The 15199-nt window shown below is 37.3% G+C and overlaps 1 protein-coding gene across 2 annotated transcripts in view; it reads left to right on the top strand.

The window, feature by feature from the left end:
- Positions 1 to 15199, top strand: part of COL4A5 (collagen type IV alpha 5 chain) — a 237857-nt gene that overhangs the window by 101202 nt on the left and 121456 nt on the right. For both annotated transcript variants that reach the window (XM_060088071.1, XM_060088072.1), the window contains exons 2-3: positions 5867 to 5926; positions 11665 to 11754. In XM_060088071.1, coding sequence (XP_059944054.1) covers positions 5867 to 5926; positions 11665 to 11754 — 150 coding nt within the window. The remainder of the gene's footprint in view (positions 1 to 5866; positions 5927 to 11664; positions 11755 to 15199) is intronic.

The following is a 15199-nucleotide window of genomic DNA, read 5'->3' as shown; positions in this document are numbered from 1 at the left end:
AGCGCAGAGAGTCCCATACAGGATAAATCCAAGGAGAAACATGCCAAGACACATATTAATAAAACTATCAAAAATTAAATACAAACAAAAAATATTAAAAGCTGCAAGGGAAAAACAACAAATAGCATACAAGTAATCACCATAAGATTAACATTTGAGCTTTCAGCAGAAAGTGTACAAGCCAGAAGGGAGTGGCAGAACATATTTAAAGTGATGAAGGAGAAAAACCTACAACCAAGATTACTCTACCCAGCAAGGATCTCATTCAGATTTGACGGAGAAATTAAAACCTTTACAGACAGGCAAAAGCTGAGAGAGTTCAACACCACCAAACCAGCTTTACAACAAATGCTGAAGGATCTTCTCTAGGCAAGAAACACAAGAAATAGAAAAGATCTATAAAAACAAACCCAAAACAATTAAGAAAATGGTAATAGGAACATACATATTGCTAATTACCTTAAATGTAAATGGATTAAATGCTCCAACCAAAAGACATAGACTGGCTGAATAGATACAAAAACAAGACCCGTATATACGCTGTCTACAAGAGACCCACTTCAGACCTAGGGACACATACAGACTGAAAGTGAGGGGATGGAAAAAGATATTCCATGCAAATGGAAATCAAAAGAAAGCTGGAGTAGTAATTCTCATATCAGACAAAATAGACTTTAAAATAAAGAATGTTACAAGAGACAAGGAAGGACACTACGTAATGATCAAAGGATCAATCCAAGAAGAAGATATAACAGTTGTAAATATTTATGCACTCAATATAGGAGCACCTCAATACATAAGGCAAACACTAACAGCCATAAAAGGGGAAATTGACAGTAACACAATAATCGTAAGGGACTTTAACACTCTACTTTCACCAGTGGACAGATCAATCAAAATGAAAACAAATAAGGAAACACAAGCTTTAAATGATACATTAAAAAAGATGGACTTAATTGATATTTATAGAACATGCCATCAAAAAATAACAGAATAAAAAAAAATAACAGAATACACTTTTTTCTCAAGTGCACATGTAACATTCTCCAGGATGGAGCATATCTTGGGTCACAAATCAAGCTTCGGTAAATTTAGAGAAAATTGAAAGCGTATCAAGTATCTTTTCTGACCAAAACACTATGAGACTATATATCAATTACAGGAAAAAAAACTATAAAAAATACAAACACATGGAGGCTAAACAATATGCTACTAAATAACGAAGAGATCACTGAAGAAATCAAAGAGGAAATCAAAAAATACCTAGAAACAAATGACAGTGAAAACATGACGGCTCAAAACCTATGGGATGCAGCAAAAGCAGTTCTAAGAGGGAAGTTTATAGAAATACAATCCTACCTCAAGAAACAAGAAAAATCATAAATAAGCATACTAACTTACACCTAAAGCAATTAGAGATAGAAGAACAAAAGAACTCCAAAGTTAGCAGAAGGAAAGAAATCATGAAGATCAGATCAGAAATAAATGAAAAGGAAATGAAGGAAACAATAGCAAAGATCAATGAAACTAAAAGCTGGTACTTTGAGAAGATAAACAAAATGGATAAATTGTTAGCCAGGCTCATCAAGGAAAAAAGAGAGAAGACTCAATCAATAGAATTAGAAGTGAAAAAGGAGAAGTAACAACTGAAACTGCAGAAATACAAAGGATCATGAGAGATTACTACAAGCAATATATGCCAATAAAATGGACAACCTGAAAGAAATGGACAAATTTTTAGAAAAGCACAACTTCTGGGACTGAACCAGGAAGAAGTAGAAAATATAAACTGACCAATCACAAGCACTGAAATTGAGACTGTGATTAAAAATCTGCCAACAAACCAAAACCTAGGACCAGATGGCTTCACAGGCAAATTCTGTCAAACATTTATAGAAGAGCTAACACCTATCCTCCTGAAACTCTTCCAAAATATAGCAGAGGGAGGAACACTCCCAAACTCACTGTACGAGGCCACAATCACCCTGACACCAAAACCAGACAGAGTTGTCATAGAAAAAGAAAACTACAGGCCAATACACTGATGAACATAGGTGTAAAAATCCTCAACAAAATACTAGCAAACAGAATCCAGAAGCAAATTAAAAATATCATCCACCATGATAAAGTGGGGTTTATCCCAGGAATGCAAGGATTCTTCAATATACAGCAATCAATCAATGTGATACACCATATTAACAAATTGAAGGAGAAAAACCATATGATCATCTCAATAGATGCAGAAAAACCTTTTGACCAAATTCAACACCCATTTATGATAAAAACTCTCCAGAAAGTAGGCATAGAGAGAACTTACCTCAACATAATAAAGGGCATATATGACAAACCCATAGCCAACATCATTCTCAATGGTGAAAAACTGAAACCATTTCCACTAAGATCAGGAACAAGACATGGTTGCCTACTCTCACCACTATTATTCAACATAGTTTTGAAAGTTTTAACCACAGCAATCTGAGCTGAAAAAGAAACAAAAGGAATCCAAACAGGAAAGAAGAAGTAAAACTGTCACTGTTTGCAGATGACATAATTCTATACATACAGAATCCTAGAGATGCTACCAGAAAACTACTAGAGCTAATCAATGAATTTGGTAAAGTTGCAGAATACAAAATAAATGCACAGAAATCTCTTTCATTCCTATACACTAATGATGAAAAATCTGAAAGAGAAACTAAGGAAACACTCCCATTTACCATTGCAAAAATAGAATAAAATACCTAGCAGTAATCCTATCTAAATAGACAAAAGACTTTTATGCAGAAAACTATAAGACACTGATGAAAGAAATTAAAGATGATACAAACAGATGGAGAGATATACCATGTCCCTGGATTGGAAGATTCAACATTGTGAAAATGAATATACTACCCAAAGCAATCTACAGATTCAATGAAATCCCTATCAAACTACCAATGGCATTTTTCACAGAACTCGAACAAAAAATTTCACAATTTGTGTGGAAATGCAAAACAGCCTAAATAGCCAAAGCAATCTTGAGAAAGAAAAATAGGACTAGAGGAATCAGGCTCCCTGACTTCAGACTATATACTACAAAGCTACAGTAATCAAGACAGTATGGTACTGGCACAAAAACAGAAATATAGATCAATGAAACAGGATAGAAAGCCCAGAGATAAACCCACGCACATATAGTCACCTTATTTTTGATAAAGGAGGCAAGATAATAAAACGGAGAAAAGATAGCCTCTTCAAAAAGTGGTGCTGGGAAAACTGGACAGCTACATGTAAAAGAATGAAATTAGAACACTCCCTAACACCATACACAAAAATAAACTGAAAATGGATTAAAGACCTAAATGTAAGGCCAGACACTATAAAACTCTTAGAGGAAAACATAGGCAGAACACTCTGTGACAGAAATCACAGCAAGATCCTTTTTGGCCCACCTCCTAGAGTAATGGAAATAAAAACAAAAATGAACAAATGTGACCTAATGAAATTTAAAAGCTTTTGCACAGCAAAGGAAACCACAAACAAGAGGAAAAGACAACCCTCAGAATTGGAGAAAATGTTTGCAAACGAAACAACTGTCAAAGGATTAATCTCCAAATATATAAGCAGCTCATGCAGCTCATTATCAAAAAAAAACCCAATTAAAAATGGGCAGAAGACCTAAATAGACATTTCTCCAAAGAAGATATACAGATTGCCAACAAACAAATGAAAGGATGCTCAACATCAGTAATCATTAGAGAAATTGAAAGCAAAACTACAATGAGATATCATCTCACACGGTTCAGAATGGCCATCATCAAATATCTACAAACAATAAATGCTGGAGAGGGTGTGGAGAAAAGGGAACTCTCTTGCACTGTTGGTGGAAATGTAAATTGATGCAGCCACCATGGAGAACAGTATGGAGGTTCCTTAAAAAACTAAAAATAGAACTTCCATACAACCCAGCAATCCCACTAGTAGGCATATACCCTGAGAAAACCATAATTCAAAAAGTGCCATGTACCACAATGTTTATTCCAGCTCTGTTTACAATAGCCAAGACATGGAAGCAACCTAAGTGCCCATCGACAGATGAATGGATAAAGAAGGTGTGGCACATATATACCATGGAATATTTCTCAGCCAGAAAAAGAAACAAAACTGAGTTATTTGTAGTGAGGTGGATGGACCTAGAGACTGTCATACAGAGTGAAGTAAGTCAGAAAGAGAAAAACAAATACCATATGCTAACACATATATATGGAATCTAAAAAAAAAAATGGTTCTGAAGATCCTAGGGGTAGGACAGAAATAAAGACGCACACATAGAGAATGGACTTGAGGGCATGGGGAGGGTGAAGGATAAGCTGGGCTGAAGTGAGAGAGTGGCATGGACATATATACACCACCAAATGTAAAGTAGATAGCTGGTGGGAAAAAGCCGCATGGCACAGGGATATCAGCTCGGTGCCTTGTGTCCACCTAGAGGGGTGGGATAGGGAGGGTGGAAGGGAGTTGCAAGAGGGAGGAGATATGGGGATATAGGTATATGTATAGCTGATTCACTTTGTTATAAAGCAGAAACTAACACACCATTGTAAATCAATTATACTCCAATAAAGATGTTTAAAAAATAAAAATAAGTCTATTTAACTCTTAATGTAGTTGGCATATAGTACTAAAAGCAGAGTATATAACCTAATCACCTATGTATAATAAATAGTGGCTATTTAACAGTTTCAATTAGAAATGTCAAGTTCACATCTTTTATTGGAACAGTCTTTTGCAATGTGCATGAGAGATTTCCCCCAACATCAAGCCACTGTAGTTTGCTGTTATAATCAGGAAAAGGAGTTTCAGTATGAGGGTGACTTCGAGTTGCAGCTGAGTGGGTTAGGATTTCTAACCAGAAGGACAAGGTTAGTAGTTTGTTAAGGATTGAGGAAGGTACTCTTGTAGTGATTGGAGTAAAGAATAGCGTGGAATGTTGGGAAGGAGGCTAAGGTACATTTTAATTCATAGTCTCCCATGGCTGAACACTGATAAACATTATTTGGTATTTACATCACATAAAAATTTCTCTTATTTGATGAGAAGCATAACCCCTTATTGTACATAAATGCTGAGCTATCTACATATGTTAAACTAATTACTATTTGTTTTTCTAAGCAGTTCAGCTTCATGCCAGAGTAAAGGATAGGTCTGGATGGCAGACATCATCTATTGTCTTCTTGTCCTACAGGTTCTTATTTTGGAGGAGTATATTTTTCTGGCTCTAGTACCTCAGTTCCTCATATGAGTGAAAGAAGTTGTTACGAGTGGCTATTTAGGACACCTAGGCTGTGGGAACAACTTTTGTGGTAAAGCTTGGAGCTATTAGAGACTGAGCTACTAGTGATGAAATAGTGGAAGCAAAGAAAAGAAAGGTGGTAAAAGACAGTATATATTTCATGCTCATGAATGCAGAAGAGCAAGGGACTTTAAGTGGCAGGCATCTTTGGCTAGTTGCCAAGGTCTTTGCTAATATAGATTGAGAGGTAATTTCTTACAAGTGATGTTAGGAGAGAAAATGGGTTCCTTTGAGCTGAAAATCATATTACAGGGAAGTTGTATGGATTTCTTTTTCATTTTTAAAAAGACATTTTTCACTTTAAAATTATAAGTATTTGCTCATTTTGAAAAGTTCAAACAGAAATATATACAATAAAAGATAAAATATTCCCCAGAGGTAACCATTGTTTGCAATTTTGTATATATCCTTTCAGATGTTTTTCTGGTAGTTGTTTTACAAGTTTGGATTGTTGAATTCATTTGAGCTATAAGTCAGAGTCTGTTTTTCAGGTTCATATTTAATGATTTTCCTCCCTTTTTCTCTTCCTTATAGGCTTGCTATGGGTGTTCTCCAGGATCAAAGTGTGACTGTAGTGGTATAAAAGGAGAAAAGGTAAGATATGAGATGAGCCTTAAAAAACCAATAAAATCGTGATTTTAATTTTTTTTTAAAAAAAACAGGGCTTGTACCTCAGCATCTAATTAGATAAAATGAATTTCACTGTACTGCTTATTTTAGATTGCTTTAAGGATTAGACTGTATCTCAGAGATCAGCAAACACTTTCTGTAAAAATCCATATAGTAAATAATTTAGCCTTTGTGAGGCTCATAAGGTCTCTGTCACATATTTTTCTCCTTTTTTAAAAGTAGCCCTTTAATAGTGTAAAAAATTGTTGGCTCTTGTACTATACAAAACAGGGATCTGACTGAATTTGGCCTGAGAGCTGTAGTCTGCCAACCTCTGATGAATCTTTTTGCAGTCAATGACTTAGTAGGTAAAATAATGCAAAACTCTTAAGGAACCAAACATTTATCAGGCGACTAATCTGTGCTAGTTACCATACAATTTCATGTGTTTCATGTATTTTTATCTAATCCATTTAAGTTAACGATTGGTCTATCTCTGTTTTCATCTCACTTTTCCCACAGCAGCATCCCTATTATATAGATATGATGATTACAAAGTAAGTATTGGTGATGATTAAATAGCATAAACCTAGCCACTATGAATCAGTGACTGACATTGAAAACAGAAGATTAAAAAGGGATAGTGAATTGTGGCCAAAAAGGAATTGTACTAGGAGGAAGGTGATCGTATCCTAGTCTTCACTCTTTGGGGTTCAGTGAATATTTTTGAATGAATTACTGAATATTACTAATGATATATGAAAAAGTTTGGGATAATATCTCAAGAGCATATTCCATTCAGGCATATAGAAGTTACACTAGCATACTAAAGATGTTTAAAAGTCCTGGAGTAAAGAAACCTATTTGTTTGTTTTGCAGTGCTGTATTTCCAAGCTCTATTTAACAATTTAACCCACTTTCCTTCCTTCTAACGAAACACCTATTAATAATAATTGAAGAGTGTTATACAGAACGCTTATTTGAATAACATTAGCTTGAGGGGAATAGTTTTATAGTAAAGCTGCTTTCTGTAGCAGTAAAAAGACCAAGAGGGATTCATTTCTGATATTAGCGGAATGACTTTTATCAGATTAACTCTCCTTAAGATAAGAAGTAAACACTCTGGACAAACTATAACAACTATGTAATAGTACAGGAGAGTGGCCAAAGTAGGAAAAAAGTAGAGAGGAGGAGTCTTTTAAAGAAGGGAAATACAGTGGGCAAGTTTGCACTTATGTGCCTTTTCTCCTGGGTGGGCACTTCAGTCTGCAGGGCAAAGGATGGCAAGAACCCAGACAGAAAAACAAAGTCTCAGTGGCTTGAGAAGTCAAGGACAGAATTGAGGATGCCAGAATGGCTGGAAAATGATGGGAGATATGCTGGAATGGAGGGAGTCACAGAATGGAGAGACCAAAAATCTGCTTGTAAATGCAGCCCAAATACTTGGTTGGACCCTGGACTTTATATGTATAGGGGAAGATTTATGCAACCCAGCAAGAAGGAACAGCTGGAAGCCTGCAATAAGTGAACATAGACTTAACTGCTGTCCCTTGAAAGGAAAACAGAATTTTAAGTGTTAGTTCATCTGAGGTAGCTATTTCCTAAAACAGAAGTTCAATACTTTTTAGACAATATAAAAGAATCCAGTATGTGTACATATTAACTACAATGTCCACTATGCAATTAAAACTTACTAGACATGTGAAGTAACAAGTAAAAGTGACCCATGGTCAAGAAAAAGACCAATCAATGAAAACTAACTCTGAAATAACACAGATGTTAGAATTTTTAGACAAAGATTTAAAGCAGGTAGGATAAATATATTTGTTGATTTAAAGGGAACTCTGCTAATAATGAGTGAACAGATAGAGAATCGCAACAGAGCACTGGAAATTGTGAAATAAAAAGGAGGGAAATGTAGATTTGAAAAGCAAAATATAAGAAAGAACAATTTACCAGGTGGCCTTTTAACAGCAGAATGAAGAACACTGAAGAAAGATGGACAGATAACTTGAGAAATACACATTACCTAAAACTAACTAAGTAACTAAATGAAGCAAAATATGACTAGCCCTATATCTACTAAGGAAATTGAATTATCAAACTCTTCCCACACATACATAAAAATTCCAGTCCAGAAGTTTTCACTGATGAATTATGTGAAACATTTATGTAAGAGACAATATCAATCTTGCATAAACTTAGAAAATGGAAGCATTAGGGCTGATGTCCAGCTAATTTTATGAAACAAATACGCCCTAATACCCAAACCAGACAAAGATAAAATTTTAAAAATCATTAAACTATAGCTCATTAACATAGATTCAGAAATGAAGAACAGAATTTTAGCAAATCAGATCCAATGGCATATAAAGTGGATAATGTGTTCTTACAAAGTGGGGTTTATGCAAGGAATGCATGGTTGGTTTGACATTTGAAAACCAAAATTATAATTCACCATATTAAAAGACTAAATACAATTTTATTTATTTATTTATTTTTGCGGTACGTGGGCCTCTCATGGTCCTCTCATGGGCCTCTCACTGTGGTGACCTCTCCTGTTGCGGAGCACAGGCTCCGGACGCACAGGCTCAGCGGCCATGGCTCACGGGCCCAGCCGCTCTGCGGCACGTGGGATCTTACTGGACCAAGGCACGAACCCGTGTCCCCCGCATCAGCAGGCGGACTCTCAACCACTGCGCCACCAGGGAAGCCCCCTAAATACAAATTTTAAACATAAATAAGCCTACCAGGTAACTATCTCAGCAGATGCAAAGAAAGCATTTACCAAAATCCATCATGGATTTTTTTTTTAAGGCAAGGCTTGGGGCCCCTGCTGCAGCAGGGGTAGGGGTGCATCCAGGGATCGGGCCAGAGGGGTGGCTTAGGTGTTTTGCCCACCCCTCTGGTGGTGTGTGCAGGGGCCATACTCAGTACCCTGCTTTTGCTCCTGACACCCTGTTTTTGCTCCAGGCTCTTCAAAAGTGGCAGTTGGGTTTTTTGATCTTTTGTAACTTTTTGGGTCCAGAATTTGCCCCAACTGCACATGCATGCAGTTATTTTTAGTCCCATATAGTTTCTTTGTGTTTTGTTGCTGGAGGAGAGGTGTGTCCAGGTGCAAGCATTGCAGCACTACAGCAAAGGGTCCCAGGTCCCAGCCTGTTTCTTTTTTTCTTTTTTTTTTTTAACATCTGTGTGATATTCAAGTGGAGATGTTCATGATAGCTGGCCCTGTGAGCCCAGTTTTTAGGGCAAAATGTGTTGATGTTTGAGATTTCCCAGGGAAAGAGTGAAAAAGGGTCAAAAAAGGGCCTCCAGAGTAATACCAATACTTAAACGACAGGCAGGGGGAGAAGAATATTATTCCATAAAGAAAAATAAGACTGATTTTTTATTCAAATATGGGCAGGCAGCATAAACCAGGTTTGTTTTTAAAGTTTGACCTTCAGAAACAGATGTACTACACCATTTTCTATGTTAGTGAGTGTTAGAAAATTACAGTAAAATCTAGGTAGCTGTAAGGATTAAATAATTGCCTGACAACCAGTAGCAAAGGGTAGGCACATAACAAATGTCAGCCTTCCCTACCATCTGTATTAGGAATTAGGTAGAGGACCCTCCTGGCACCCTCTCCTCATGGAAGCCTTCTATAGTTTCTACTGCAGGAAACTTTCTACCTTTCAAAGGCTGGGGATTGCTATTGCAATTCTTTTTGCTACTTTCCAGTAATTGCCCTTCTATCTTCCGTGGTATAATATTGCTCTGTCAGCTACATAGGACTACAACATCGTTTGACTATAGTGTGAGATTTCAGGACAAGTATCTGGTATAGGTATATGGTTTTTATTAATACCAACACAGTTAAGCTTTTTAGCACTCTCTACTTTCAGTTTCTAGTGTATTCCTCTCGTATCTATAGCCTGGGTAGCAGTTTTGCTTCTGAGAAAATATAGCTCTCTTCAAGCATTTTCCTCAAGTTTTGGCAGAGATATGCTCTAAATACTAGCAGAGATCCCAAAACGTAGCTGTGTTTTCCACTTATGGAAATCTACTGGAACTAGATTGTTTTTTTCCTTCTAGCTTCCTTTCTGACTGGCACTTGTGGTCAGATTTCTACTACCCGCTCTGCCAGTATGGGCTATGTAATTATTTGAGCCAATCCAGCTCTAAAATTTTTGAATCTTTTATTTTTCTTCTCTTGTTCTATTTCCTTCAAAATAATAGCATTGAGATTGATGGATACTAAATTATCATAATTCTATGAGTAATTAAAACAATAAAGAGATATATTTATAGAAAATAGAGAGAAAATGCTGTAATATGTCAGTAATAATTATTGTCAAAGCTACAGGAATGTTTAGGCCTACCCTTAACTGGCTAACATTTGCTTCATTGGCTTTGAAGTAATAAGTGAAAACTGACCAGAAGTAGCCTTTTCAAGGTGCTTATATTTATTGTAGGGTGTTTCAACATAAGAAGTTATTCAATACAAGATCATCTAAGCTATCTAGGCTAAACTTAGTATTTACCCCCTGTTGCCACACACACACAGACACACACAGATACACACACATACTGGGGTTATGAATGAAAGTCTGTTGTACCTTAACCTCCAAGGGTAAGTGCTTCTAATGGCCCATTAGTCAGTTGCCTTGTAGATATGGATGCTTTCTCTTTCTCAGGTGCTGTCTAGGCTGTCACTGTGGATAGGATCTGGGGAGAAGAGGGTTCCCAGAACAAGGTCCAGAGCCTCTGGCCAGAGACTCCACCTTCAAGCCTTAGGAAAGTAGAGGAACTGCTTGCAGCACTGCAGTTGGAAGCACATGCCATGGAGCTGTGAGCCCTTAGGGTTCTTAAACTTAATAGTGGTGAATTTGCTTTCTGTTACTGGATCCCCTAGAGATGTTAGGGTTCACACTCTTAATATAATTGACTGTACGCAAGTTAACTAACCCTAATGTGTCTATCTAATGGTATATTAGTATACATGGTCGCCCTGCAACACCCACCTATCTGGTTGTATAGATATGCACATCAGGCAGCCTTTCCTGATAGATGCTGATAAGATGTAGACCCTCACTAGTAGGTAGACAGCCCTCCTGTGCTGGTGTTGATAAGTGCTGTGGGCAGAACTGGGACTTGAGTCACAATTGCTGGTGGTTTTTTCTTTTCCTCTACAACAAACATTTATTCCTTTTTGTATTGATTTTACAATCAGAGAAAAATATAAAAATTTTGATGTTGTAGAGCCTTTTTCTAGCTAACTCATCACTAATCAGCAAATGAATTTCCATTCTGAATAATCCTGCAACTCTGTACTCCACAGAAAACCTGAAATCTTCTCTGATGTTTTCCTTTTACACTTCTTCATCCCTGAACCATACTTATTTCATGTTACCCCTTCATTCCTGGTTTCCTATATTTATTGCCATCTTCCCTGTTAAATTCTTGATGTCAGTATATTTAAACTTCATTTCTGATAAGCTTTTTACTTTTACGAGAAAGCAAGAGATTACATTACCAAATACGATATAAATTCAGAGTGGTTTGTATTTTTCCACTCATATCTTACAGGTTTCTCCATGTTAGTGGATATTCTGAACTTAGCATAATTAAATTAATTTAGTCTTCTCTAGATAGTCATTTGATGTTTTTGAATCTCAACCATGTTTGTGCTTGAAAATTCACAAATGACTTTATCTTTCATTCTTGTTCAATTGCAGGGGGAGAGAGGATTTCCAGGTTTGGAAGGCCATCCAGGTTTGCCTGGATTTCCAGGTCCAGAAGGGCCGCCAGGGCCTCGGGGACAAAAGGTATGTGCCAAGTTACCAACAAGTAATACCAAAGGAATTAAGCCATCTTAATGTGGGACACGTGTCAAATCAATTAAAAAGTTACTGAATTATAGCCAGAAACTAATATTTAAATAAAACAATAGAATGGCCAAGAATCTATACTTCATTATTGTTGGTTTTTTTTTAAAAAAAGCTGAATATTACTGCTGTATTCAAATGCTTTTGGAAGCTGTCAATTGTGTGTGGTCATTGGGATCCTTAACAAAAATTAAGTCCTGTCAGGAGCTCAGCTGAGCTAGAGAGAGCTTAACTGCCAGGTGTCAGAGTACTGATTAAGACAACAAGCCAAAATGAAAGTAACAGCCAAGCCTTTAGTCACTTACTGTGACAGTGTGTATAAGCAAAACATAAACCAGAGAAATTGTGGACTCCCCCACTCTTCCTTTATTCCTCAAGGAACAGTGCCAGTGAGGGTGAAATGGATCAGCACAGACACGGGGGAATTGTTTCACTGCTCAGGGAGCTTGGAGCAAAAAACTGCTGTTTTTTATTATACCTGACAGCGGGATGAAAGAAGGGAGGGGGAAGGGCTAGGAGTGGAGAACTACTGAGTCAGAGTACAGAAAAAATATCCTCAAGGTTCGCCCTCTCTCAATGAAGACGTCTTCACCAAGGTTCCATATAAAGAGGCCTTTCAGTGCAGATATGCATAAGAGCATGACCAGCCAGGGGGATTGACTCCTTTACTACAATTCCCTTCAGAAACTGACATGCATTGGCTGTGCACTAATTCTGGTGTGGGATGGGCAGCTTTTCTCTATGAGGCTTACCATATGGTTGGGCCTGAAAAATCACACATGAGCCTTTAGCCAGGAGCCAGACTCCTTGATTCCATTTCTTGATTTTTCAGGACCCAAATGAAAAGCATAGGTTACTCCAACATGGACCTGAATGGGTCAGGCTTTGAGGAGTTATGTCAAAAAATAGGTAATTAATCTGGGGCTCCAATGGATCATGGTCATGATCAAAATTATTCCAAGCAGGACAATCAGGCATGCCTGGAGGAGTGAGTGTAACCATAAGCTCCAAACATTACCAGGCCAGGAATAGATGGGGTTGAGTGGTGATAGACATGTCTACCAGTTTGTCAAAATTACAGTGGCGGCAGCTATCTGAGACAGGTGTATCAATGAATTTGGTGAGGTGGAAGTCACACAGGCTATTCTGTGGGAGAGAAAGAAGGAGACGATATATCCTTACACTCTCCCTCTCCTGTACCCAAGCTCATAGATGCAAAGGTGCTGTTATCCTGTCAGTTGGGAATACTCTTCCCCATTGACTGCTGTGTGGGCAGTTTCTCCTATACCACGAGCAAGGATAGCATCTTATATGCATGTTAAGATATAGGATGTGAAGAGATAATCGTGAATTTTAAGATTGGGAAAAGCTTCTTTTTTTTTTTTTTTTTTAATGGCTCTTTGACTGATGAAGTGATATATGAAAGGGCCAGTTCTGTTCATTTTCCTGGAAAATAATAGTGGTTTAGAAACCCTTTTTTCCTAATTTTATTTCATGGAATAGTGGTACATCGTGTCATTAGATCATTAAGGAAATCAAATGGATACTCATCAAGTAGTCCTCTGAGTAAAGGGGGAAAATTAATTTAAATGCACAAATACTTTTTAACACTTAACTATACCATAGCATAGATTGTGGGAATAGGCTTGAGCATGATCTCTGAGGAGGTGGCAGTACACCAAGGAAGTTTTATTAGATTCAAGAGCAGAAGGGATGTGTGCTAAATTTCCTGAGTAGAACTTTACACTGAGGAAAAGGCAAGACTCTAAATGACTGCATAAAATTTAAGGAGATGGGCCATACAACAGAATTTCCTATGTCCAATGAGGTGCAAAACAGCAGAATGTTTCTTGTGCACCCAGAAATAGCAGAAAGATCTGAAAGAGTCAAGTGGGTAGAATTGAGCACTAACTCAGCAGCAGTCCGTGTAGACTGCTGGCATGGGACATCTCAATGGATTCCAGCTTGGACTAGACTGTCCCACCCCTCAACATCTTAGAACTACTTAAGCCCTCCATAGCTTAGGCACAGGCTTGTGAAAATGAGGTGGGAAGTCCAATTAACTGAGGTTAAATTTCAACCATCTTAGTGAAATGGGTGCTTTGAAATAGAAATTAAGTTGAACCATAGAAAAATAAAGTTACATTTCTTGTATCTGAGCTTACCTGGGATTTGGGTCTGAGTTTCTTGCACACTATGCTCACTGAGAGGTGGCAGGTCTAATAAAGATTTAGGTCAGATTAAAAAGAGCTAACTGGGCTTCCCTGGTGGTGCAGTGGTTGAGGGTCCACCTGCGGATGCGGGGGACACGGGTTCGTGCCCAGGTCTGGGAGGATCCTGCGTGCCGCGGAGCGGCTGGGCCCGTGGGCCATGGCCGCTGGGCCTGCGCGCCCGGAGCCTGTGCTCTGCAATGGGAGAGGCCACAACAGTGAGAGGCCCGTGTACCGCAAAAAAAAAAAAAAAAAAAAAAAAAAAAAACAGCTAACTACATCAGAGTTTTTGAAATAGTTTAGCATTAACTGGGACTGTTGTACAATAGTATGATAATTTTTAAAGGTGTGGTTGTATGCAGTTTAAATTTAGAAAGCAATCCAGTCTTTTGCTGTGATTGCATTTCTATATCCATAAAAGGAGGAGGTTTGACTGCTTTATAAACTCTGGGGATTTTGAATTAGAAGCACTTTGTGCTTCTATCTCCAGTATGACTTCATGCTCCCCAACATAGCTGAATTTATACTTTTTATGTGATTGGGTATTTGGGCACATGTGTATGTGTTAACATACATACCAATTCAAAAATTTTGTAGGATTATTCTTTAATCTGTATACTCATATATGAAAGTAAATATATATAAAACAAATATATATAGGAGTGTATATATAAAGATTTCCAAAGGATTTCTTTATTCTTAAAAATAAAATTTAATTGATTTTCAATAGATAATATATTCATTTTGTTCAAAATAAATTAACATAAAAAGGGTATAAAATGAAAAAAATCTCCTTTCCACTGTGTCCATTAGCCACTGAGTTCTACATATTCCTAATGAGTATCCACTTATGTTATTTTCTTGTGAATATGCCCAAGAATTTTTTATGAATATGCATACAGATACAAATATATACATGCATGTACACACATACACACCTTTACCTCCCTTTGTTTATAAAATGGTATCCAGCGCATGGTTTGACCTTTGTTTTTCACTTGATATACATTGTAGATATCCCATATCAGTATACATGGAACCTCCTCATTTTTTATAACTGCATTGTATTATATTGTGTGTATAAACCATAACTCATTAAGCCAGTTCCCTATTGATGATCATTTAGGTGGTTTTCAATTTTTTGCTACCACAAACAGTGCTGCTAAGATGTACAA

Source organism: Mesoplodon densirostris, chromosome X (genome assembly GCF_025265405.1).
Source record: "Mesoplodon densirostris isolate mMesDen1 chromosome X, mMesDen1 primary haplotype, whole genome shotgun sequence".
Taxonomy (NCBI): Eukaryota; Metazoa; Chordata; class Mammalia; order Artiodactyla; family Ziphiidae; genus Mesoplodon; species Mesoplodon densirostris.
Note: the sequence above shows the minus strand (reverse complement) of the source record. Positions and strands in the feature narration are given on the sequence as shown.